A 27,198-nucleotide genomic window follows, 5' to 3' on the forward strand; every position below is an offset into this window, starting at 1 on the left:
AAGCGATTCTCCTGCCTCAGCCTCCCGAGTAGCTGGGATTACAGGCACCTGCCACCACACCCAGCTAATTTTTTGTACTTTTAGTAGAGACGGGGTTTCACCATATTGGCCAGGCTGGTCTACTTTCTCCTCTTTATCACTCATGCCTGTGCTATCACAGCCTAGCACAGAACTTGGTATATTATAGTAAATCAGCAAACATATGATGAATGACACATAATTCTGTAAATGAATAAAGAAATAACATTTTAAAAAATTAAATGCAATTCTGAACAATTATTAAAACCAAAGCAGGACTGACCTGGTGTTTTCATTATATTCAAAAATCTGAACCTTGGCCATTGCATTGGGGCTACTGTCATCACTTCCTACGGCGATCATGGGGGAATGAGCACGCGAGCTAGAAACGGGGAGAAAGAACATTTTAGATAACAAAAGAAATACACATTTCATTCACAGAATGAACACACTGGAGGCAAGCAGACAACCAGCTTACAGTTAGCCTGTCACTACTAGTGACATCTAGGTCTCTGCCACATAGCTGACATGGCCACACTGCAAGTATGCACCTGAGAATGTCACACATGGGAACTGAAGATTCCATCCTTATGAACTGTTTTTAGCATATTCTTATGGCTCAGATAGAAAGGAGCTCTTTGCCTGAAAAAAAGCTTTCAAGCATTCAACATATTTTTAAAAGATACTTAAGAGGTCTTAGTAATTTTTCCTCCTGAAATTTTTGGTCATTAACTATGAAACAAAAAGTAACCCTACGGTGACTAACTTCATGACAAAAAGATCTTAAGTGCTTTGACAAAAAGAAGAAACACTGCGGCAGGGTGGCTCACGCCTGTAATCCTAGCATTTTGAGAGACTCAGGAGAGAGGATCATTTGAGGCCAGGAGTTCAAGAAGAACCTGGGCCACATAATAAGACTCTATCTCTACAAAAAAAAAAATTGTTTAATTAGCCTGGTGTGGTGGCATGTGCCGTTTGTCTCAGCTACTCAGGAGCTGAGGCAGGAGGATCACTTGAGCCCAGGAGTTGGAGGCTGCAGTGAGCTATGATCGTGCCACTGCACTCTAGCCTGGGCAACAGAGTGAGAGTCTCTTTCAGAAAAAAAGAAAAGAAGAAGAAAAAACAGATGGACAGGGGAAAAGTGGAAAAGACTACCCCTGCAGAAGTCACGATCCCCACGTCATTCCCCTCCCTAGACTCATCTGTGGTCAACCTCATTTTGAAAAAGGCAAAAGATGAGCAATGAAAGAATGGCTCTCCTGAACTATAAGTTGAATGACTTTTTAATTTCTATGCCTAATTAACATAATTTCCTTTGCCTCCCTCATCCAGATTAATTAATATCTCTGTAAACCTGGCACCCTTGCTTAACCTTTAGCCTCAGTATTGTGCACTACTAACCTCTTAAAGCTAAAAACAAAATGTGGTAACTGACAAAAAAATTTAGTTCTTTATTACTAAAGCTTCAGGTAATTAGATCAAATTATCTAATTAAGAAAAGTACCAGGCAAACTACAAAATGCTACAGTAATAAAATAAAATTATAAGTTATTCATAATAATTTTTGGCCATTCAAATAGATGTAAATTCCACAGCAATTTCTGTGTCTCACAAACTTCCTTTTGCGTTTTTTTCCTGTTTTTTTGAGACAGAGCCTTGCTCTGTCACCCAGGCTGGAGTGCAGTGGCGATCTCTGATCACTGCAACCTCCACCTCCTGGGTTCAAGTGATTCTCCTGTCTCAGTCTCCTGAGTAGCTGGGATTACAGGCGTGAACCACCACACCTGGCCACAAACTTCCTTTTTCAGTGTTCTACAAATACTTGGTTTTGATTTTTTTTTTTTTTTTTTTTTTTGAGATGGAGTCTCACTCTGTCGCCAGGCTGGAGTGCAGTGGCATAATCTTGGTTTACTGCAACCTCCATCTCCTGGATTCAAGCGATTCTCGTGCCTCGGCCTCCCAAGTGGCTGGGATTACAGGCACGCGCCACCACGCCCAGCTAATTTTTGTATCTTTAGTAAAGATGAGGTTTCACCATGTTGGCCAGGATGGTCTTGATCTCCTGACCTCATGATCCGCCCACCTCGGCCTCCCAAAGTGCTGGGATTACAGGCGTAAACAACCATGCCTGGCCAAGATTTTTTTTTTTAATTGAGACTGGAGTCTCACTATGTTGCCCAGGCTGGACTTGAACTTCTGGGCTCAAGCAATCCTCCTCCCAAGTAGCTGGGACTCCAGGTGTGCACCACCACACCCAGCTAAAAAAATGTGAGATTTTAAAAATTCTTTGTTGTTTTTTCTTTTTGGTGAGGCGGGGGGGGGGGGGCGGGTACAGAGTTTTGCTCTTGATGCCCAGGCTGGAGTGCAATGGCGCGATTTCAGCTCACCGCAACCTCTATCTCCCAGGTTCAATGATTCTCCTGCCTCAGCCTCCTGAGTAGCTAGCATTACAGGCATGTGCCACCAAACCCAGCTAATTTTGTATTTTTAGTAGAGAGGGGTTTTCCCCATGTTGGTCAGACTGGTCTCGAACTCCCGACCTTAGGTGATCTGCCCGCCTCAGCCTTTCAAAGTGCTGGAATTACGTGAGCCACCCCACCTGGCCTTAAAAATATTTTTAAATCCAGTCATGAAATGTCCAGACAGCAACCTGAATTGAGGATTACCTCAATTGTACAACCAGAAATAAGATATTCACATTTAAACCACTTTCTAAGTATGAGTCACAGCTAAACAGTGAGAAAAACCATCCAGCTTTCTGACTGAATAGTGTAGACAGATCACCTGGATCTCCGCCTCCCTCCAAAAGCCCACTGAAATGATGAAAGAATATTATCGTACAGGGCTAGAAATCTAGAAAGAGTGCCATTAGAAATCAAGAAATTTGGAGGGTTTCCAGGAAGTCAGGAAGCAGATCAGACTGAGAAAGGAAATACAAAGGAAAAAAGAGTCCGTATCACCATCAGTAAGTAGAAAATTCCAGAAGGTCCAACCTCCAATTAATAAATGCAAAGAATATAAATGAGTCACAGACAATCATGGAGTGATTTGGTCAAAAAACATTGTCTTAGTGAGACAATTAGAACTTGAAAAAGAAAAGGTAAGAGCTGGAAATAAAGGAGTACTCCAAAACCAACAGGGAAAGGGGCAGGGAGGAAGAAAATACGCTCAAATGGTTCATCGTGCTCAATGGAAAATCTTTCTTGCTTTGTCAGTTTGAGGGTGCCCCAGCCTGCTCTTGGCTCACACATCCTTAGGAAACCCTGTCAACCCACTCCACCCATTCCACAAAATTCAGTCAGCCTCCCTAGTTGAGAGAGTAAGTTGTTAACACAACAGAGCACCCAGCAGGAGAAAAATGCCAATACCAGTTTGCTCTAATAGCAGTAACAGTCACTCACTCATAAATATAAATAAGCAAAGATCAGCAGACACCCAAGAAAAACAAGTGGTGCAGAAGATAAAGACCAAGGCACACGAAAAGAACTGATATTTGAGAAAACACATATAGCCAATCCTCACTATTTAGAGATTCTGCACTTGTAAACTGGCCTAAAATTTATTTGTAACCATAAAACCCAATTCTCTCAGGCTTTCTTTTTTTTTTTTTTTTCTTTTTTTTCTCTTTTTTGAGACAGTCACGCTCTGTTGCCCAGGCTGGAGTGCAGTGGCATGATCTCGGCTCACTGCAACCTTCATCTCCCAAGTTCAAGCGATTCTCCTGCCTCAGCCTCCTGAGTAGCTGGGAGTACAGGCGCACACCACCACGCCCATCTAATTTTTGCATTTTTAGTAGAAACAGTGTTTCGCTGTGTTGGCCAGGCTAGTCTCAAACTCCTGACTTCAAGTGATCCGCCCGCCTCAGCCTCCCAAAGTGCTGGGATAACAGGCGTGAGCCACTGTGCCCGGCCCAGGCTTTCATGGTCATTCATCGGCAGGTGCAGAGCAGCTCTGCAAAAAAATCCAGTTGCCTGATGCAGTTTCCCAGCAGAAGTGCCTTCTTCCTTTGGCTGTCATTGGTAAACGAATGTCCTTTACACAGTTTAGTCAGTTCGCCTCACGTTTTTCTCATTTTTGTGTTTTTTAAAAGTGATTTCACAGTTTAAAACCCCGTGGATGCTGCTGAAGTGCTGTCTGGTGTTCCTAAACATAGGAAGGCTGGGATGTGCCTTATGGAGAAAATAGGTGTATTCAAAATGCTTTATTCAGGTCTGAGTAGTTTGTGTTGTTGGCTATGAGTTCAATGTTAATGAATCAACAACATAAAAGTTGTCTTTAAAAAGAAAGACACACAAAAAGGTTATACACTGATCAGTTGACAAAAATGTAGTGAGAGACTTGTGGAAACCCTGTATTTCCCCAAGGAGCAATTCGGTATTCAGTATTAGCTAATTCAGTGTTCATGGCAAGTTTATAGAACATTGCCAGTGCAAATGATAATTGACTGTAATTCAGCAAACAAATGCAAATTTTAAAAAATCTTCACTAGAAACCACAGGGAAATAGTGTAATACATGTAACAAAAACTGACTGATATAAAAAAGAAGTAATCAGAGAAAAAGAAACTCTGAACAATTAAAAATGATTGCCATTCATACAAAAATTCAATGACGGGAAAAAATGTATACCTGGAGAACAAAGTGGAGATCTGGGAGATGGAGTACTAAATCTCCAAACAATTTTGTTTTAAATGGAGAGTAAATCCTGGAATAATCAAATAGGAGTGCCAGAAAGACAGAACAGAGACAAGAGAATAAAAAGAAATGATCAAAGGATCATAAGATATCCCCAATTTGAGACAATAACATTTATTTTTAAAGGGACCACTGAGTGTCAAGCAGGATTGGCCAAGTGCAGTGGCTCATGCCTGTAATCTCAGCACTTTGGGAGGCCAAGCCAAGAAAACTGCTTGAGTCCAGGAGTTCAACACCATTCTGGGCAACAAGGCGAAACCCCATATCCACAAAAAATAACAAAAAATTAGCTAGGCACAGTGGTGAATGCCTGTAGTCCCAGTTACTTGGGAGGCTGTGTGTGGTGGGAGGATCACCTGAGCCCAGGGAGGTCCAGGGAGGTCCAGGGAGTGCCACTGCACTCCAGCCTGGGTGACATAGTGACACGTGTCTCGAAAACAAATACATAAAAAATAATAAATAATAAATGGTGACTGGGTGCGGTGGCTCACACCTGTAATCCCAACACTTTGGGAGGCCGAGGCCGGCAAATCACCTGAGCTCAGGAGTTCGAGACCAGCCTGACCAATATGGAGAAACCCCATCTCTACTAACAATATAAAATTAGACTGGCATGGTGGCACATGCCTGTAATCTCAGCTACTCAGGAGGCTGAGGCAGGAGAATCTCTTAAACCCAGGAGGCGGAGCTTGCAGTGAGCCAAGATCACACCACTGCACTCCAGCCTGGGTGACAGAGCAAGACTCTGTCTCCAAAAAAAAAAAAAGAACCATAAAAATAAAAATAAAAAACAAATGGTAAGTGCTAAGTAAGATTAATCAACAAAGGCCAACACATAATAATCCAGGTTGGGGTTTTTCCTGGAGAAGGGGAATGAGGAAAGTACAGCAGCAGCTTTGGGTTACTGTAGCTGGGAGATGAGTATGGAAGGGTCTGTCTACTGTACTTCTGTTACTTCTGGTGTATCTGAAATTTTCTCTAATGAATACACTAGACAACCCCAAGGTGGGAAAAACTGCTCAAATAAAACACAAAAAGCACTCCAACAATAAAGCCTGACAAATGTGATTACATTAAAACTCATTTCCATTGGCTATCAAAATCCATCATAAAAAATGTCAAAATATATGTGCAAGAGAGCTCAGAATAATAACGCAAAATCCTAAAACCTTCCAAAAAGAAAAAGCTACCTACAAAAGAACCAGCATCAGACTGACAACAGCTCATTAATAAAACCTAGTTAAAAATATGCAAGAACTGTATCTTTTGAAATTCTTACATTCGGAACTCTAAAACTAGCCAAACTATCAATTAAGCATGGAGTCAAATTAAGACATTTTCAGGTATTTGAAGAGTTTGCCATCCATTCCATCTCCATATTGGCATCTCAAATGAATACTTACATAATCTAGATTGTAAAGCTGGCTGCCACTTAGTTTTTAGAATCAATTTGTAGTCAAAAGACAAAATACTTACACATGTGTTAAATGTTTACAGAATGTAAATATTATAAATCTTGCCAGTATACAAGCAATATAAGAATTAGGAAATGGACTGGGCGAGGTGGCTCACGCCTGTAATCCCAGCAGTTTGGGAGGCCGAGGTGGGCGGATCACAAGGTCAGGAGATCGAGACCATCCTGGCTAATACGGTGAAACCCCGTCTCTACTAAAAATACAAAAAATTAGCCAGGCGTGGTGGCAGGCACCTGTAGTCCCAGCTACTCGGGTGGCTGAGGCAGGGGAATCACTTGAACCCAGGAGGCGGAGCTTGCAGTGAGCCTAGATTGCGCCATTGCACTCCAGCCTGGGTGACAGAGCGAGACTCCGCCTCCAAAAAAAAAAAAAAAAAGAATGAGGAAATGGAAGGGGCAATGTGAGGGGGAAGCAATAAACGAATTTCCTCTTTTTTAAGAGAGGGGAAGCCAGGTACAGTGGCTCACACCTGTAATCCTAGAACTTTGGGAGGCCAAGGCGGGCAGATCACCTGAGGTCAGTAGTTCAAGACCAGCCTGGCTAACATGGACAAACCCCATCTCTACTAAAAATACAAAAAAAACTAGCCAGATGTGGTGGCGGGCACCTGTGATTCCAGCTACTCGGGAGGCTGACACAGGAGAATCGTTTGAACCCAGGAGGCGGAGCTTGCAGTGAGCCGAGATCATGCCACTACACTCCAGCCTGGGCAACAGGGCAAGACTCCATCTCAAAAAAAAAAAAAAAAAGGAGACGGGAGTAAATATATAGTCTAAAAATTGATAAATATGTGTAGAGATATATATATTATTTGAAATTATAATAATTACCAATATAACTCCAACAACTATCAACATCACCACAAATAAGATATCTATCTAGTCATACCTTGGGATGTGGAAGTTGTATAAATGTGCTCTATTCATCTTTTCTATCAGTTTGGATATTCTTTAATGATAACATAGCAAGAACATGTGGAAAAATAGCAGAATAAAAATTTTTTAAAAAAAGATAACATAGCAAGAACCAGAGGTATAAGTAAATCCTTTAAAAATATACTAGTGACTACCAGAATTAAAGTCTGAAAACAGAACTATTGACAGCATTTGTTTTTAGGGGGTAAAGGAACTTTACCTTTCTTTTTGTATTCTTATGGATTATTTCAATTTTTTTCTTCACCAAGTGATTCTTATAATTGTTTAAAAACAGTTTAATAAAAAGCAACTATGGTAATATTCATATAGTCATGCTCTATGCAGCAGTTAAAAAGAAATGAGGTAGGACTAGATATATTAATATATGGAAAAATGCCCACAATGTATCTTCAACTGAAAAAAGCTAATTGCAAGGAAGGAAAATGTAAGGGTTTCTGGCTGGGTGCAGCGGCTCACGCCTGTCATCCCAGCACTCTTGGAGGCCGAGGCAGGCAGATCACCTGAGGTTAGAAGTTCAAGACCAGTCTGGCCAACATGGTAAAACCCCATCTCTACTAAAAATGCAAAAATTAGGCAGACGTGGTGGCGCATGCCTGTAATTCTAGCTACTTGGGAGGCTGAGGCAGGAGAATCGCTTGAACTCAGGAGGTGGAGGCTACTGTGAGCCAAGATGGTGCCACTGCACTCCAGCCTGGGCAAATGAGCAACACTCTGTCTCAATCAACCAATCAATCAATCAATCAAATGTATGGGTTTCAATATCTGGTGTTCTGTGTCTACTTGTGCTAGTAAATATCTGGGCGTGTTTGCATATATGTGTTTATGACAACATTAAATAGTTATTTGCATATGCATAGAAAACATCCAAAAGGTTCACATGAAAATATTTACAATGCTGGCTTCCTCTGTTGAGTGAAAACAGGGACAAATGACATGCCTGGGTGAAAAATGGAGAACATATACTCTATATATCTTGAGAAGAAGCACCTTTGAGAGAATAAATTATCAAATTGTTAGCTTAAAAGTTACTAGTTTATTTTACTAGGATGTTATCAGAGGTTTAATATGTAAACTTACCTTGAAGGGTTCCAAGAAATACAACTACAGCTTAGCTTACATGAGATCTCATGCTGCAAAGACCACTGGCTGAGATTCATAACATCCGGTGCCTCATAGATTCTTACTACACCATCTGCCGAACAGGTTGCTAACATAAGACCCATGTGCTTGGGAGCAAACTTCACATCAGTAACAGATGTTCTGCTATCCACCAGAGTTGTCCTTTTAACCTAAAAAAAAATAATAATAACAATTTAAATTATATACAAAAAGAAAGCATGGTAGAGTGGAAAAGACACACAGACTCTGGAATCACACAGAAACTCCTCTGTCATTCACTAGGTATATAAGCTTGGATACATCTCTGGGCCACAAGTTCCTACAAGTACATGGCAAAATACCACATATATAGCTGGGAATCACTAACAAATTAGTGAGCTATAATTAATTACTCCCTTTAATGAAAAAAAAAGTCTACCTCCAAAAGCCTACCTTTGTTATATAAGTAATCTCTCTTAAGCAAACTGATCACAAAAAAAAAAAGAAAATGTTAGAATTTTCAGACAAGTAGTTTTGTCATACAAAGCATGCTGCAAGCATTAGACCCTTTAACTGTAAATGAGTTGGGCATGATGGCTTACACCTGTAATCCCAAAACTTTGGGAAGCCGAGGCAGGCAGACTGCTTGAGCTCAGGAATTCAAGACCAGCCTGGGCAACATGGCAAGACACCGTCTCTACTAAAAACTAAAAAAAAAAAAGCCAGGTGTGGTGGTGCACGCCTGTGGCCCCAGCTATTCCGGAGGCTGAGGCGGGTGGATCGCTTGAGCCAGTGGGGCAGAAGGTACAGTGAGCAAAGATCGCACCACTGCACTCCAGCCTGGGTGACAGAGTAAGACCCTCTCTCAAAAAAAAAAAAAAAAACACTAAGAAAGGCATGCAATTTCTTCTCTCAAGAATAATTTTCTGTTAATCCCATTTGGACCACTATTATTCTTTTTTTTTTTTTCTTAGGGACAGGGTCTTGCTCTGTCACCCAGGCTGGAGTACAGTACCATGATCATGGCTCAAGTGATCCTTTTGCCTCAGCCTTCCCAGTAGCTGGGATGACAGGCACCTGCCACCATGCCCAGCTAATTTTTCTTATTTTTATAGAGATGGGGGTCTCACTATGTTGCCCAGATGGGTCTCAAACTCCTGGCCTCAAGTGATCTTCCCACCTCAGCCTCCCGAGTTGCTAGGATTACAGGTGTGAGCCACTGCACCCAGCTACCATGCACCTTTAAGTGAAGGCTTTTAACAGGGACCAAAAGAATGGTAGAAAGCAAGCTTTATGATCACTGTAAAATTCCAACATCACATTTACAAGTTATCTTCTGGCACATAGATAAGATGAAACTTTACTAAAAACATCAATAAGCTCAGGTGCAGTGGCTCACGCCTGTAATCCCAGCACTTTGGGAGACTGAGGTGGGTGATCACTTGAGGTCAGGAGTTCAAGACCAGCCTGTCCAACATGGTAAAACCCCATCTCTACTAAAAATATTCAAATTAGCCAGACATTGTGGCGGGCGCCTGCAATCCCAGCTACTAGAGAGGCTAAGGCAGGAGAATCGCTTGAGTGTGGTCGGCGGAGGCTGCACTGAGCCGAGATCATGCCACTGCATACCAGGCTGGGTGACAGTGCGAGACTTTGTCTCAAAAAAAAACTAAGTCAATAAAGTTTAGCAATCAACAGATTACTGTCTATGGTTACCAAAATCCTTCTTAAAGAGTCTCAACATTAAAAGGATAATATTACATAAACTTCAAAGATAACATCTTAGCAAACTTTTGTCTACAGACACCACTGAATAATTAATACAAACACAAATGTTGAGAAAATAAATGCATTTGTTACAGTAGGTAGTCAGACATGAGCAGGGCAGCAGAGGACCCCACCCCACCAGGAATGTCAAGCAACCATCAGGTGATGGTCAGGCAGTTGTTAAACTTTCTCTCTAAACTAATCATTGGTTGCAGCCAGTGCCAGGGAAAGGCAGTCTCCCAACAGATAGAAACACCTGAAACTGGTGATCAGCAGCTTCCTGATAAGATCTGAGGAGTTGGATGACTGGGCTCAAGCATGTGCACTAAGAGGAAAAATGGCGGAGCTTAACTGATCTATGACCTTCTAGGAACATTCTGTTAAGGGAAAAACGCCTCAAGTTTTCCCTTAACTTGAGTAACTGCGCAACTCCAGTAAACACACTGCACACGCAGCCCCTCCCAGGCACTAGTGGGCCACTGCACATGCGGACTGCCCACCCCAAGGGAAGAATCAGAGAAGAGACGCAACCCCTGGGAAGCATGCCAACATGTAACAACCCAAGTCCAAGATCAAACCATACATTTGACTCTCTCAAGTCACCCACTTGGCCCTCTTCCAAATGTATTTTACTTCATTTCTGCTGTAAAATTTTTTAACAAATTTCCACTCTGGCTCTAAAACTTATCTTAGTCTCTTACTCTGCCTTATGCCCCTAGGTGGAATTCTTTCTTTTGAAGAGGCAAGAAATGAGGCTGCTGCAGACCCATATGGATTTGCCACTGCTAATATATTAATGAAAGGTGACTAAACTAAATACAAATAAGTATCTTGAAATTCAAAGAAAAGTCCTTCTTATGCCACCACTCCCAAATCCAATCTATAGTATACTGAACTGACACACCTCAGACTTAACGCCAAAAAAACTTTTATAATTCTATGAATTTCTATTCCTTCCTCCCCATAAGCAGCTGTTTGGCTTAGGGAAGCCCTAGTGCAAAGGCAATCAGACATACTCCTCCCCTGAGAAGAGCTGTAAAACAGTCTGAATAGCCACTCAAGCTACAAAGCTACCGGAATTAAAACAGTGTGCTATTAGGACAAGGAGACATACAGATCAATGGTCCACAAGAGAGCCCAGAATGCAATCCTCCATATATATAGCCATTATTTTCAACAAAGGTGTCAAGACCATTTAACAGGGGAAAGAATGGTCTTTTCAAGAAATGGTGCTGGGAAAACTAGATTTCAGCACCCTAACATTTTTTAATGACTGAAATAAATAATTTTTATCAGGCCCTTGCTTGCTTGCACATGTTAACCACTCACTTTTTGCTGAATATCCCTTGTTGCCACAATATAATGATAAACTGTTGATGTACTGCTTCTTTGTCAATCAAGAGAAGACAACTTCAGCGTCATGTAAAGAAAAATGTTGCCAGAAGAAATGAATGGCTTTAAGGACACTGTGACCAGCTGCTAACAACCAGACATCTGGTTGCTCAAGGCGTTACCTGAGACCAAAGAAACACAGACTTTTCCACTGGATTCTGTGAAACTCCCCCTCCCTTACTAGATCTAGTCACATAAAATCTACCCAATGCTTCCTTTTGTTTAGATGGATTCGAGAGATCTTGCCCTCCCATCTTCTTGCTTTAGCCAAATCGACTAAACCTTTCTCTATCTCCAAGTACCGGTGACTCAGTGTTTGCTCTCAGCTCCACATTGGGGATACAAGCCTGAATTGAGGATTCTATAACAATCTTAGAAGAAAACATTGGGGAAAGTCTTCATGACACTGGATTTGGCAATGCTTTCCTGGATATAACACCAAAAGCATGGGAAACAAAAGAAAAAAATTTAGATAAACTAGACTTCAAAATTTTAAAATTTTGTGCATCAAAGGAAACCATCAAGAGTGAAAAAGGCAACCCACAGAATGGGAGAAAATATTTGCAAATCATTTACAGGTTGTGCATATCAAATCCAAAAATCTGAAATCTGAAATGCTCCAAACTCCAAAACTTTTTGAGCACTGGCATGATGCTCAAAGAAAATGCTTATTGAAGCATGCCAAATTTCAAATTTTTGGATTTAGAATGCTTAACTGGGGCTGGCCACGGTGGCTCACACCTGTAATCCCAGCACTCTGGGGGGCCAAGGTGGAGGATCGCTTGAACCCAGGAGTTCAAGACCAGCCTGGGCAACTCTATTAAGTAAATAAATAAGTAAGCGAATGCTTAACTGGTAAGTATAAATGCAAATACTGCAAAATCCAAAATCCAAAATCCAAAACATTTCTGGATCCTAGCATTATGGATAAGGAATACTCAACCTATAACAGATAAGGGATTAATATCCAGAATATATAAAGAACTCCTATAACAACAAAAAACCCAATTTAAAAAAATGGGCAAAGGATATGAATAGTATTTTCCCCAGAAAGACATACAATTGACCAATACACACATGAAAATAAGGTCAACATCAGTAATTATTAGAGAAATGCAAATCAGAACCACAGTGGAGATACCACTTCACAACACAGTCACTAGGATGGCTACAATAAATAGCACCACAACAAGTGCTGATGAAGATTTGGAAAAACTGGAACCCTTGAGCATTGCTGGTAGGAATGTAAAATGGTGTAGCTGCTATGGAAAAGTCTGACAGTTCCTAAAACCGTGAAACATAGAACTACCATATGAGCCAGCAATTCTACTCCTAGGTATATTTCCAAAAGAATTGAAAGCACGGTCTCAAACATTTATCTGTACAACAATGCTCATAGTAGTAGTATTCACAATAGCCACGAAGTAGAAACAACCCAAGGGTCCATCTACAATGAATGGATAAACAAAATGTGGTATACACACACAATGGAATATTACTCAGCCATAAAAAGGAATAAAGTTAATATATGCTACAAAATGGACAGACCATGAAAACATTTTACTTAGTGAAATAAGCCAGTTGCAAATGGACAAATACTGTGATTCCACTTACATGCAGTACCTAGTCAAATTTATAGACAGACAGTTGAATAGGGGGTAGAGGGAGGAGGAAGGGGGAGGCATTCTTTAACAATATGGAGTTTATGTTGGCAGTGATGAACAGTTTTGAGTACAGATAACAGTGATGGGTACACAGTACTGTGAACGTAATTAATTCTACTGAATTATACCATTTACAAATAGTTAAAATGGGCCAGGCATGGTGGCTCACGCCTGTAATCCCAGCACTTCGGGAGGCCAAGGCAGGCGAATCATTTGAGATCAGGAGTTCGTGACCAGCCTGACCAACATGGTGAAACCCTGTCTCTTCTAAAAACACAAAAAAATTAGCCAGGCATGGTGGCACATGCCTGTAGTCCCAGCTACTCAGGAGACTGAGGCAGGAAAATCGCTTGAACCCCGGAGGCGGAGAATGCAGTGAGCCGAGATCCCACCACTGCACTCCAGCCTGGGTGACAGAACAAGACTCTGTCTCAAAAAAAAAAAAAAAAAAAAAAAAAGTTAAAATGAGGAATATTATGTTATACATATTTTACCACAATAAAAAATTGCATCATGGCCCTCGTAGTGGCTCACGCCTATAATCACAGCACTTTGGGAGGCCGAGGTGAGAGGACTGCTTCAGTCCAGGAGTTCAAGACCAGCCTGGGCAACATGGTGAAACCCCATCTCTACAAAATAAAAAAATCAGCCTGTGGTGCATGCCTGTGATCCCAGCTACTTGTGGGGCTAAGGTGGGAGGATAACTTGAGCCCAGGAGGTTGAGACTGCAATGAGCTGTGACTGGCTCTAATGTAGTATCATGCCATTAGGGAGGGCAGGTGAGGGGTAATAGCAGGACACTCCCACTACACACTTCCTTTTGTTTCTTTTGAATTTTACACCATGTGCATGATTATCTATTACAAAAAAACAAATCATAAAGGGGGAAAAAAAGCATGCAGATGATAATACCTTCATATGAAAATGCTGGAAAGAGTCTTAAATATAATCTAGTTCAATGTTTTCACTTTATAGATGAGGAACTTCAACAGCACACAGATTATATTATGTTCTTGCCCAAATTCAAACATCCAATAAGGCAAAGACAGCGATAAAAGCAGATGTAGATAAAGGAGAGTGTATTTTTTTTTTTTTTTTTTGAGACGAAGTCTCGCTCTTGTTCCCCAGGCTGGAGTGCAATGGCACGATCTCTGCTCATCACAACCTCCGCCTCCCGGGTTCAAGCGATTCTCCTGCCTCAGCCTCCTGAGTAGCTGGGATTACAGGCATGTGCCACCATGCTCAGCTGATTTTTGTATTTTTAGTAGAGGTGGAGTTTCTCCATGTTGGTCAGGTTGGTCTCAAACTCCTGACCTCAGGTGATCTGTCCACTTTGGCCTCCTAAAGTGCTGGGATTATAGGCGTGAGCCACCGCACCAGGCCGAGGACAGTATATTTCCTAAGAAAACAAAAGTAACCACAAAACAAAAGAAACAATTTTTATAGAATTTTTTTTTTTTTTGAGACAAGTCTCGCTCCGTCGCCCAGGCTGGAGTGCAGTGGCGTGATCTCGGCTCACTGCAAGCTCCGCCTCCCGGGTTCACACCATTCTCCTGCCTCAGCCTCCAGAGTAGCTGGGACTACAGGCACCCACCACCACGCCGGGCTAATTTTTTGTATTTTTAGTAGAGACAGGGTTTCACCATGTTAGCCAGGATGGTCTCGATCCCCTGACCTCGTGATCCGCCCGCCTCAGCCTCCCAAAGTGCTGGGATTACAGGCCTGAGCCACTACGCCCGGCCTTTAAAGAATTTTATTAACCCTTGGCCGGGCGCGGTGGCTCACGCCTGTAATCCCAGCACTTTGGGAGGCCGACAGGCAAATCACGAGGTCAGGAGATCGAGACCATCCTGGCTAGCACAGTGAAACCCCGTCTCTACTAAAAATGCAAAAAATTAGATGGGCATGGTGGCGGGTGCCTGTAGTCCCAGCTACTCAGGAGGCTGAGGTAGGAGAATGGCGTGAACCCGGGAGGCGGAGCTTGCAGTGAGCCAAGATTGTGCCACTGCACTCCAGCCTGGGTGACACAGTGAGACTCCGTCTAAAAAAAAAAAAACAGAATTTTATTAACCCTTAAGAGTTTAAAGTTAAAAAAAAAAAAAGAATTTTAGAGTTAGGCACAGTGGCTCATGCCTATAATCTCAGCAACTCAGGAGGCTGAGGTGGGGCCAGGAGTTTGAGACTGCAGTGAGCCAGAATACTTTAAAATCATATATTACTATCATAAAATATACTAATAGGTAAAATCAAATACAATGCAAATATTCTGGATTCATCATAAAAGTTATAAACAATGCAGTGATGCTCCTAAGTATTGCTTCAGACCCAAGTTAAAATGAAATAAACAAGGAAGAAAAAAACATGGAAGAAAGAACTTTAGAACTGGTAAAACTACAGGGGAGTGGTGATATTTTACCAATTATCTGAGGTAGCCTTTGGACTAATGCTCCTTGGCTGCTCATGTCTTCCCGGTCCCCAGAATACTAATAAATGTCTCACCCAGTGGCTCTGTCCTCGCAGTTTATCATTTGATTCTCCTACTATTTCTTCCCATACAGCAGCTGTTCGGTCAAAAGAACAGGAAGCCAAAACCTGCCCAAATTCAGGATGGGCCCATGTCACACGCCATACAGATCCACTATGTGTCTGGGGAACCAAAAAAAAAAAAAGAAAAGAACAGATACTCATTATCCCAGGGCTTCTTTTTACCTAAATACTTATTCATATTTCATAAACACTGGTTTTACATCAGGAAACAGAATATAGTTTTACTTCTATGAGAGAAGAAAACTGATCAACATAACATGTAAATAAAAAGTTAAATTCCAGAATGTTTTAACCTTTAGAAGACATTCTATATTTAGGATTGTAATGCTTCTGAAGTCCAGTTCTTCTGACATTTTACTAATAAAAGAAAAATCTAGCCAGATAAACTTGACTACTTCCAGTGCTGATAGTTGGAGAGTTGCTTCAGTTTAGCGTAACCAACCTTTGAAACAAAGATTCTGTAAGTACACCATTTTACTTGCAAATTCTTTCTACAGAAAATACCCACCTAATAAAATAAATAACATTAGATTTATTTGCTCCAAAATCCATAGAGACAGAAAGTAGATTAGTGGTTACCAGCGGCTGGGAGCAGAGTAAACAAGAAGTGACTGCTAAATGAGCACAGGGTTTCCTTTAGAGGTGGTAAACAATGTTCTGAAATTAGAAGTGGTGGTGGTTGCCAATTAAATGAATATACTTAAAATCACTAAATTGTACACTTTAAATGGGTGCACATTATGATATGTAAATTATAGCTCAATTAAAAAAATACTTTTTTTTCATTTGATTCAACCAGGCATAGTGGCTCACGCCTGTATTCTCAGCCCTTTAGGGGGCTGAGGTGGGCAGACTGCTTGAGCCCAGGGGTTCAAGACCAGTCTGGGCAATATGGCAAAATGCCATCACTACAAAAAATTAGTCAGGCGTGGTGGTATGCACTTACGGTCCCAGCTGCTTGGGAGGCTGAGGTGGGAGGATCACTTCAGCCTGGAAGGTTGAGGCTGCAGTAAGCCAAGATTGTGCCACTGCACTCCAGCCTGGGTGACAGAGCAAGAACTTGTCTCCAAAAAAAAATTATTTGCTTGAAAAGTCTAACAATATATAGAGATTATAGCCATAGAATGCTTAAATGATTTTAACTGACAATATAGTCTACTGATAACAGACTATTGTAGCAAGAGCAAATATGGGGAAGCCCAAATCCTTACACCCCTCCTGTTGGCCAAGGGGTGGGAGGGGAGGTGGCTGGAGAAGGGATACAAAGGTCTTAAAGAATTTCACCATCAAAAGAATTTGCTAGGTGCTTCTCAGGGAAAATACTGTATAATAACAAATAACATTCAGAAAATGTGTTTCACACTGTATAGCTAACATTTTTTACATTCAACAACATAAAAATAGTTTAACCAATAACTTCTACATGGTAACAATGTCACCAACTAAAGGTACATTTTGCACCCTTTTTTTTTAACCTCGTTTTGTCCAGTCTTTTCTGTATCATCTTTAATTCTTACTTATACAGGGCTATAAAATTAAAAATGCACACTAAGGCAGATAAGTTTTATTAGATTTACAGTAAAATGCAATCTAAAGAATAAGGTTTGCACAAAGATGCTCATCACAATAAAATGGAAACTGAAATATCCACTAGTTAAGCAAAATGGTATATTTATTGGCTGTTAATAAAAAGCCTTTAAAGATATAGAAAAGTACATATGAAATATATTAGGCTTAAAAGCAAGAGATAGGGGTTTCCTTTTGGAATAATAAAAATGTTTTAGAACTAGAAAAAGGTGGTAGTTACACAACACTGTAAATGAAGTAAATGCCAATTAATTGTTTACTCTGAAATTATTAATTTTATAAGTTAACCTCACCTTAAAAGGGGGGGGACCTTGGATAGACCTTTCACAAAAGAAGATACATGAATGGTAAATAAGCATATGAAAAAATAATCAACATGAGGTATTAAGGAAATACAAATCAAAATCCAATGATTTTTGTGGTCACTTCTCAACTACTAAAATGGCTATAATAAAAAAGACAGATATTATCGAGTGTAGGTGAGGATGTAGAGAAACTGGAACCTCACACATGGCTGGTGGGCACAGCCACTTTGGAAGAGTTTCGCAGTTTCTTAGAAAGCTAAGTACATATAGCCCATCAATTCCACTCCTACGCATCTATCCAAAAGAAATGAAAATATATGTCTACACAGACTTACATGGCACGTTCTTAACATTACTCATAACAGCCAAAAACAACAACTCAAATGTCCGTCAACTGGTGAACAGACACAAAACGTGGCAATATACATACAATGGACTACTCAGTATCAAAGGAACAAATTGACACATGACACAATATGGATGAACCTCAAAACATGCAAAGGGAAAGTGGCCAGACACAAAGGACTATGTATTTCAAAATTCCATTTCTATGAAATTTCTAGAAAGGATAAACCAGGCCAGGCATGGTGGCTCACGCCTGTAATCCCAGCACTTTGGAAGGCCAAGGCGGGCGGATCACTTGAGGTCAGGAGTTCGAGACCAGCCTGGTCAACATAGTGAAACCCTGTCTCTACCAAAACTACAAAAATTAGCTGGGTGTGGTGGCATGCACCTGTAATCCCAGCTACTCAGGAGGCTGAGGCAGGAGAATCGCTTGAACCCAGGAGGCAGAGGTTGCAATGAGCCAACATTGCACCACTGCACTCCAGCCTGGGCGACAGAGCAAGACACCAGCTCAAAAAAAAAAAAAAAGAAGAGAAGAGAAGAGAGGGTGGGAGGGGAGGGGAGAGGGAGGGCAGAGGAGAGAAGAAACCTATGGAGACAGAAAATGGATCAGTGGTTGCCTGGGGCTTGGAGTGGGAATAGGATACAAAGGAATTTCTGAGTTTGAGAGAAAAGTTCTAAAACTGGATTACAGTGATGACTACACAACTATGTAAGTTTACTAAAACTCACTGAACTGTACATTTAAAATGGATGACTTTTAAGGTATGAAAATTTCTACTTGGCCGGGCACAGTGGCTCATGCCTATAAACCCAGCACTTTGGGAGGCCGAGGGAGGATCACCTGAGGTCAGGAGTTTGAGACCAGCCTGGCCAACATGGCGAAACCCCATCTCTGCTAAAAACACAAAAATTAGCCGGGCATCGTGGTGCACGCCTACAGTCCCAGCTACTTGGGAGGCTGAGGCAGAAGAATCACTTGAACCCAACAGGCGGAGGTTGCAGTGAGCCAAGATCACGCCACTGCACTCCCACCTGGGCAAGACGGCAAGACTCTCCGTCTCAAAAAAAAAAAAAAAAAGAAAATTTCTACTTGAGTAAAGGTTTTGTTTTTTTTTTTAAGAGAAAACTATGTATGAAACATCACAACAATTAAAATATGTAAAGGCAAAAGGAATATTCTGAATTACTAAGATAATTATGTTAGAATGCTACAGAATTACAGATTTTCTTACTCTCAAATTCTGAGAAACACAGTTGTTACTTTAATAGTGAAAAACAGTAAAATGTCTTCCCAGGAAAAGAACTACTGTATAAATGTTATTTTCTCAAAACAATTCATACATAACTATAAAATAAACAGTAAATATTTCTGTATTTTTAATAAATGTAAAAATAAATACTAACCTTCCAGCTAGCAGTACAATGCCAATCACCACTTTCACTTTTATCCCAGACCTATAAGAAAATAAAAGGCAGATATTTTATACAAAAATTCCTACAAATTGATACAAAAACTATAAGACTGAATCAGTGTACAAGGAAAGCGGTGAACATATAGTTAACAAAAGAATACAACCAGCAAGTAAACATTCATTCATTCAATTAAGTATTTATTGAGAGGCCGGGTGCGATGGCTCATGCCTGTAATCCCAGCACTTTGGGAGGCCAAGGCAAATGGATCACCTGAGGTCAGGAGTTCGAGACCAGCCTAGACAACGTGGTGAAACCCCGTCTCTACTAAAAATACAAAAACTAGCCAGGCATGGTGCCGCATGCCTATAGTCCCAGCTACTAGGGAGGCTGAGGCAAGACAATCGTTTGAACCCCAGAGGCGGAGGTCGCAGTGAGCTGACATCACGCCACTGCACTCCAGCCTGGGAGACAGAGCAAGACTCCGTCTCAAAAAATTTACATTGAGAACCTTGAATGTGTCAAGCACTGGGCCAAGCACCAAGGGATTCAGGAAGCTGAGCTCTATTAGGTAACAGAGACAATTAGTTACAGTCACTACGCTTGGAGGTCATTTTAAACAGCAAAATCACCAATAGAAAGAACAAATAATCATTGCACTAAATAAATCATGAAAAACACCTGCTTACAGTATGAGCCAAAATAGAGTATCGCCTGGTTTCACCTCAATGGGAAACGTCTGTTCTGAGACTCAAACTTTTTCACCACTCCTCACACATGCACAAATGACTGCAAAACCAGTGTGACTTTTGGGGTACAAGTAAATTTCAGAGTAGACAAATTCAAAAAATACAGAATCTACAAACAACAGGCTCAACTGTACATGTAACAAATGGTAAAGCAAAAATATTGAAACCAGGCATGGTGGTGCACACCTGTAGTCCCAGCTACTCAAGAGGCTGAGGCAGGAGGGATTACTTGAGCCCAGGAGTTTAAGGCTATGATCATGCCCGTGAATAGCCACTGCACTCCAGCCTGGGCAACATGGCAAGACTCCATCTCAAAACAAAAAAATTAAATCTTATTACCCAGAAAAAATATAGATTACAATAAGAAGGTGCCAATTTCACCTGTTAAAAATGTAACGAGGGCAATAACACTATCAAATCAATACTATCACTGGCGGCATAAAACGGTACGACCTGCAAAATAGCAATTTGTCAATTCTCTTCAACAGTTTTTAAAATATCCACTAATTTATCTTCTAGAATTAGCCTAAGAAAATCATTCAAAATACATAAAATGCTAAACTAATGAAAAATTTCAGTACAACGCTATTTCTGACAAGATATATACGTATATACACACACTCTACCATGACAACTTAAAACGTTAAAGGAAAAACAGAGGAAATCAATAAATATTAACACACATTAGCAATAAGTCTATAATTTTTTCACTTTCTAAAAAGAAAAATATATTACTTGCTCAATTAAAAATATATACAAATAAATACATGGCTCCTCCTTTAAAAAAAAAGTACTCTGGAATAAATGGACCTAAGAGGGCTGGGCAAGGTGACTCACACCTGTAATCCCAGCACTCTGGGAGGCTGAGGTGAGAGGATCACTTGAGCTCAAGAGTTCGAGACTAGCCTGGGCAACGCGGCAAGACCCTGCCTCTACAAAAAAAATTTTTTAATTGGCCAGGAGTGGTGGCGTGCACTCGTAGTCCCAGCTACTGGAGAGGCTAAGGTGGGAGGATGGCTTGAACCTGGGATGTTGAGGCTGCAACAAGCCAAGATCGCACCACTGCACTCCAGCCTGGGTGACAGAGCCAGACTCTGCCTCAAAAAAAAGGAAAAAGAAAAAAGAAAAAAAAAATTATACTAAGTGAAATAAACCAAATATAAACGGGCAAATATTCTATGATTCTATTTATCTGAGGTACCTAGAATATGCAAATTAATAGAAAGCAGTAGAATAGAGGTTACCAGAGGATGGGGTGGCGGAACAGGGTGCTCTTGGGTACAGAGTTTCAGTTTAGGATGATGAAAAGGTTCTGGAGATGGGCAGGGGCGACACTGCACAAAAATGTGAATGCTGTGCTCTATGCCACTGAATTCTACACTTTAAAACGGTTAACGTGGGCCGGGCGCGGTGGCTCATGCCCGTAATCCTAGCACTTTGGGAGGCCGAGGTGGGCGGATCACGAGGTCAGGAGATAGAGACCATCCTGGCTAACATGGTGAAACCCCGTCTCTACTAAAAAATACAAAAAATTAGCCGGGCGTGGTGGCGGGCGCCTGTAGTCCCAGCTACTTGGGAGGCTGAGGCAGGAGAATGGCGTGAACCCGGGAGGCAGAGCTTGCAGTGAGCCAAGATTGCGCCACCCCACTCCAGCCTGGGTGACAGAGCAAGACTCCGTCTCAAAAAAAAAAAAAAAAAACCGGTTAACGTAGTTTATTACAACAAAAATAAACTTGTTTTAAAAAAGAAACTACATCTTTTAAAAATTGCAACACTATTTATAAAAAGTTTATCTTTGAGAGATCACTGGTATCAAACTCGAATGTGAAAAAGGATAAACTATCCTTTAGATTTCCAGTTACTCTGGAGTTGTCGAGAACCAAATAATCCGCACTCCAGCTTTCATTCATCCTGCAACACATCTGGGAGGTTCCTAAATCTCATGTAGCATCCCCACATTAGAAATTCCGCTTGTCGGCCAGGCGCGGTGGCTCACGCCTGTAATCCCAGCACTTTGGGAGGCCGAGGCGCCGAGGTGGGTGGATCACGAGGTCAGGAGTTCGAGACCAGCCTGGCCCACATGGTGAAACTCTGTCTCTACTAAAAAATACAAAAAAAAAAAAAAAAAAAATTAGCCGGGGGTGGTGGCGTGCACCTGTAATCCCTGCTACTTGGGAGGCTGGGGCAGGATAATCGCCTGAACGCGGGAGGCGGACGTTGCAGTGAGCCGAGATCGTGCCATTGCACTCCAGCCTGGGTGACAGAGTGAGACTCGGTCTCAAAAAAAAAAAGAAAAGAAAAGAAAAGAAATTCTGCTTGTCGGAAGTGTCTACAGACGTTTACGGGAACTTCAAGAAACAAACCCTCCGATTCCTGGGCAGCAAGCAGGGAAATCATTGGATGTAAATGGTTTGTATTTTTCTTCCTCGGCGTAACAAAGTGAGCTTCTGCTCTGAACCCACGGAGAAAACCATGTGCCCTGGTGAGAGAACACCGGCGGGGCACAGAACTCGACGCAGCGCCAGCCAGGCAAAGTCTCCCACCAGGTCCCACTGCAGGTCGTCGGGTGAACAGCGCGGGCAAGACCCACGACGCCGAGGCTGACGGTGGGATGCCCCTGGGTTCCCGCCCGCAGCCCCGGCAGCGCGGCCTGGGAGAGGGCCCGGCGTACCCTGCGGCCGGGAGCGCGCACGTGGCACCAGCTGCGCAGGCGCACGGGAGGGCGGCCCGCGAGGCCGCCGTGACCCCACAATACGCGGGCGGGGAGGGCTTCCGCTCAGTCCAGCCAGGGCTCGCCCGCCACCCCATAGCTTCCAGCGGCGTCACTGAAACCAAGACACAGCCCCGTTCCCCGCGCCGCCCACCCACTCCCCCTCCTTCCGGGGTCGGCCCCGCCCGCAAGCGCCGCGCGCACCTTAACGCTCTGATCGCTGGAGCAGGTTGCCATCCGCCGCCCGTGGAAGTCGAAAGAGACATCGTGGATGAGATCCTTGTGGTCCGCCGCGATGCTGCGAGCCACAAACATGATTTCCGTCGGGCCCGCGCCTCCGAAGAGGACAGTGGCGGCGGCGGCGCGCGGCCCGTAGCCTAGCCAGACCTCGCAGCCCGGGAGCGCACGGCTCGTGCTGCCCACGCCCCCGCACCGCCCCTGCCTGTCAAGCCCCGCCCACACACCCTCCGGTCCTCCAAGCCCCGCCCCACCCACCGGCCCGTCAGGCCCCACACAGTCCCCTGGCCCCTCAAGCCCTGCCCACGCCCCGGCCCGTCATGACTCGCCCCACCTTCCGGTCCCTCAAGCCTCGCCCCGCCCCCAGGCCCGTCAAGCCCCGACTACCCCCCTACCAGAGCCGTCATGCCTCGCCCCACCCGCCCGCCCCCTCAAGTCCCGCCCTGTTCCCGGCTCGTCAATCCTCGTCCCGCCCCCGGCCCGTCATGCTCTACGATCCTGGTGCGGCTTCCTCCAGGCTCTGACCGTTCGGCGGCGGAGGCTGCTCTGCAAAAGGCGAGTTACCTGTGCTGAGAAGTAGTAAGAGCGTATTGGTATACCGTGCAAATGAAGAAAGATGAAAAAGTGAAGACTGCCTCTCACGGTCCTCGGCCCTGAATCATTTAAGTCGACGTTTGGATGTGTTTCCCCCCAGACACATGCGAGGCGCGCGGAGCAGGTGGAGAAGGCGAACCGTGGGTTTGGTCAGGAGCCGCGCTCCGTCGGGACGGCTGAAGAGCAGGGAGGGCCGGGGAGACGCCTGAGGGGATGACAAGCAGTCCAGGCTCGGCAGCCTAAGAGCGAAGGCTGGACGGGGAGGAAAGGACCAGAAGTAGTAGTTTAAATGTGTCAAGATTTTACAGGTAGAACAGGCCTGGGGGTGCTAGGAGCCACCACGGGGGTAGGGAAATAGTATGAATTAGAAGAGTCCGCCTGTAGAAACGTGTCATCCCGGGGGAAGGAAGCGGCCGGGGAAGTGGGCTGCTTGCTACCCGGGAGCCAGAGTCCTCCGGGGAAAAGGAAGTGAAGAGGGCCAGAGCCCCTGGGAAGAGGCCTGGCTCAGATCAAGGATTCTGCCAAAACCGGAAAGTGGAGGAGCCTCTTCCGAGACGCCAGCGACTCGGGGGGTTTTGCTTATCAGGAAAAGGCATTCTAGAGGGCGTAGTGGTAAAGTTAGGATGGGAGACAGTGGAAGCTTGCGTCAGGGGAGCGAAAGTACAGAAAAAAAAAATGAGGCTGCAGAAGGGACTTGCCCTTTGGATTTTGGCCAGGAATGACAAAAATGTGAGGTATGGTAAAATTAGCAGGCTGGAAAGTTTTTTAAATGATTAGTCCCAGCTGTCCCCTGATAGATTGCACAGAAACCTGCAAAGAGAAGTGGCGCAATGACCTGACCTTTTTCAACCATAAATAAGATTTTATTGCTACTTTAAGAGGTGGGCCCCACCTCTTATGGTAACTGATAACAACTATAACTTTTTTGAAGGTCAAAGACACTCATTTCCAAAGAAAGTGCTCACTATAAAAGTCCAATCAAAATATATTGATTATTATAAAAATATCAAAACAGTTTAAAAATTGTTTTAATTACATTTAAATACAGACAGTAAACAGATCATTGGTTGCCAGAGATTATCAGAGTGGGAGTGAAGTGTTGAATTAGGTGAAACAGTGGATTTTTTAAAATAGACTTTAGTTTTTAGAACACTTTCAGGTTCACAGCAAAATTGAGCAGAAAATAGAGTTCCCGTATGTACCCCTACTGTCACACATGCACAGCATCCTCCACTGTCAACATCCCATACCAAAGTGGTACCTTTGTTATGATCAGTGAACCTACATTGACACATCATTATCACCCAAAATTCAGAGTTTGCATTAGGGTTCACTCTTGGTGCTTTATTCTATGGGTTTTGGCAAATATATAATGACATGGATCCACCATTATAGTATCACGCGGAATAGTTTGACTGCCCTGAAAATCCTTAGTGCTCCTGTTCATCCCTTTCTTCCGACAACACCTGGCAACCGCTGATCTTTCCACTGACTGCATGGTTTTGACTTTTCCAGAATGGCATATAATGGGAATCGTGGAGTGGCTAGCCTTTTCAGATTGGCTTCTTTCCTTATAGTAATATGCATTTAAGCTTTCTCCATGTCTTGTCTTGAGAGTTCATTTCTTTTTAGTGCTGAATAATATTCCATTGTCAGGCTGTAACAGTGTTTATTCATTCACCAACTAAAGGGCATTCTGGTTGTTTCTGTGTTTGGGCAATTATCAATAAAGCTCCTACAAACATCTGTGTACAGCTTTTTGTGTGGACATGTTCGCAACTCCTTTGGGTAGATACCAAGAAGCATGATTGCTGGATCATATTGTAAGAGTAAGTTTAGTTTTGTTTTTTGGGGTTTTGTTTTGTTTTTTGAGACAGGGTCTCACTCTGTCATGGCAGACAATCGTGGCTCACTGCAGCTTTAAATTCCCTGGGTTCAGATGATCCTCCCATGTCAGCCTCCCGAGCAGCTGGGACTACAGGCACAGTGCCACCACACCCAGCTGATTTTTCTATTTTTTGCAGAGATGGGGTTTCACCATGTTGAGCAGGCTGGTCTCAAACTCTTGGGCTCAAGCGATCCTCTTGCCTTGGCCTCCCAAAGTGCTTGGATTACAGGCATGAGCCACTGTGCCTGGCCTGGTTTTATAAGAAACTTACAAACTGTCTTCCAAAGTGGTCGTGTCAGCCAGGCCTGGTGGCTAAATTACCCTGTAATCCAGCACTTTGGGAGGCCGAGGCGGGCAGATTATCTGAGCTCAGTAGTTCAAGACCAGCCTGGGCAACGTGGCGAGACCCCCTTCTCTACTAAAAATACAAAATAAAAATACAAAAAAATGCCCCAGGAGTGGTGGTGGAGCCGAGATTGTGCCACAGGACTCCATCCTGGGCAACGCAGGGAGACACTATCTCAAAAAAAAAAAAAGAGAGAGAGAGAATTTAACACAGGAAACTGGTTACATATATATCCAAGGGGTTAATTAAGAGCAAAAAGGGAACATGTGAGATTACCCAGAGACTAGTAACTACGGGAAACTCTGGGCTGGGAGCGTGAAAGGGAAAATAGTTTTACCCAGTGCTACCATCATTGACTCTGAGGCTGCTGACATTGGCACCTTTACCACCAGCAGGCAGAAAGCCAGGAGCCAATACTCCAGCTTACACTGCAGGCGTCCAACAGAGTAACAGCCATGGGAGCCCACAAGCTCTGAACAGCTGAGGTTCCTGGAGCCTCTGCTAGTACTGCTGGAGCTAGGGCTGAGTGCTGCTGCTACTGCTGCTGTTCACATCACCCCTGAGCAGGAAGCCAGGCTCACCCATTGCCACCACTACTCAGCTATGTGAGCTGCCTCCACAAATTGGAGAAAAGGTCTTCTTCCTCCTGCATCTGAATCCCCTACTGTCTCTCAATTCAGAACCTAACTAGAAATAGAGAGCTAATAAGAGTCTGGAAAAACAAGTTTGGAGGTTTCCAGTTCATATTCTGGAAAGAATACGACCTACAATGAAGACTGGGCGTGGCAGCTCACACCTGTAATCCCAACATTTTGGGAGGCTGAGGCGGGCAGATCACTTGAGGTCAGGAGTTCAAGACTAGCCTGGCCAACATGGTGAAACCCCGTTTCTACTAAAAATACAAAAATTAGCTGGGCGTGGTGGTGAGCGCCTGTAATCTCAGCTACTCAGGAGGCTGAGGCAGGAGAATCGCTCTAACCCTGGAGGCAGAGGTTGCAGTGAGCTGAGATTGCACCGCTGCATTCCAGCCTGGGCAACAGAGTGAGACTCCATCTCAAAAATATAAACAAATAAATAACCTACAATGAGTTAAGAAGCTTTCACATTTTTTTCCCTGCTCTGCGCCAGTTTAAATAGCATAGGAACTGAAAGATTCCTATGAAGATTTTGTAGAAGATTCCGTGAAGATTTTGTAGATGATGTTCACAAAATTTTATCAGCCTGATGCCTTGGGTGATGATAGGTATAGTTAATTTTAACTACCTTTTAAAATTATTTTATTCATGGCCTCTTCAGATTTTTTACCTTTTGTCAAGACAATTTTGATCATTTATATCTTCCTTTAAAAAATCAGCCATTTTGTGCTGGGCATGGTGGCTCATGCCTGTAATCTCAGCACTTTGTGAGGCCGAAGTAGAAGCATTGCTTGAGCTC

The 27,198-nt window shown here is 43.1% G+C and overlaps 1 protein-coding gene across 2 annotated transcripts in view; it reads right to left on the reverse strand.

Annotated features, from left to right (window-relative positions):
• Positions 1-26,223, reverse strand: part of SEH1L (SEH1 like nucleoporin) — a 39,852-nt gene extending 13,629 nt beyond the window's left edge. Inside the window, exons 1-5 of one of the 2 annotated variants that reach the window (XM_003817882.5) lie at positions 22,904-26,223; positions 19,235-19,285; positions 15,543-15,689; positions 8,200-8,411; positions 302-400 (exon numbers count right to left, since the gene is read on the reverse strand). In XM_003817882.5, coding sequence (XP_003817930.2) covers positions 302-400; positions 8,200-8,411; positions 15,543-15,689; positions 19,235-19,285; positions 22,904-23,014 — 620 coding nt within the window. In that variant the 5' untranslated portion in view covers positions 23,015-26,223. The remainder of the gene's footprint in view (positions 1-301; positions 401-8,199; positions 8,412-15,542; positions 15,690-19,234; positions 19,286-22,903) is intronic. The other variant, XM_003817881.5, reaches the window with a different exon arrangement.
• Positions 26,224-27,198: the final 975 nt, after the last annotated feature.

The sequence above is a fragment of the Pan paniscus genome, chromosome 17 (assembly GCF_029289425.2).
Source record: "Pan paniscus chromosome 17, NHGRI_mPanPan1-v2.0_pri, whole genome shotgun sequence".
Lineage (NCBI taxonomy): Eukaryota > Metazoa > Chordata > Mammalia > Primates > Hominidae > Pan > Pan paniscus.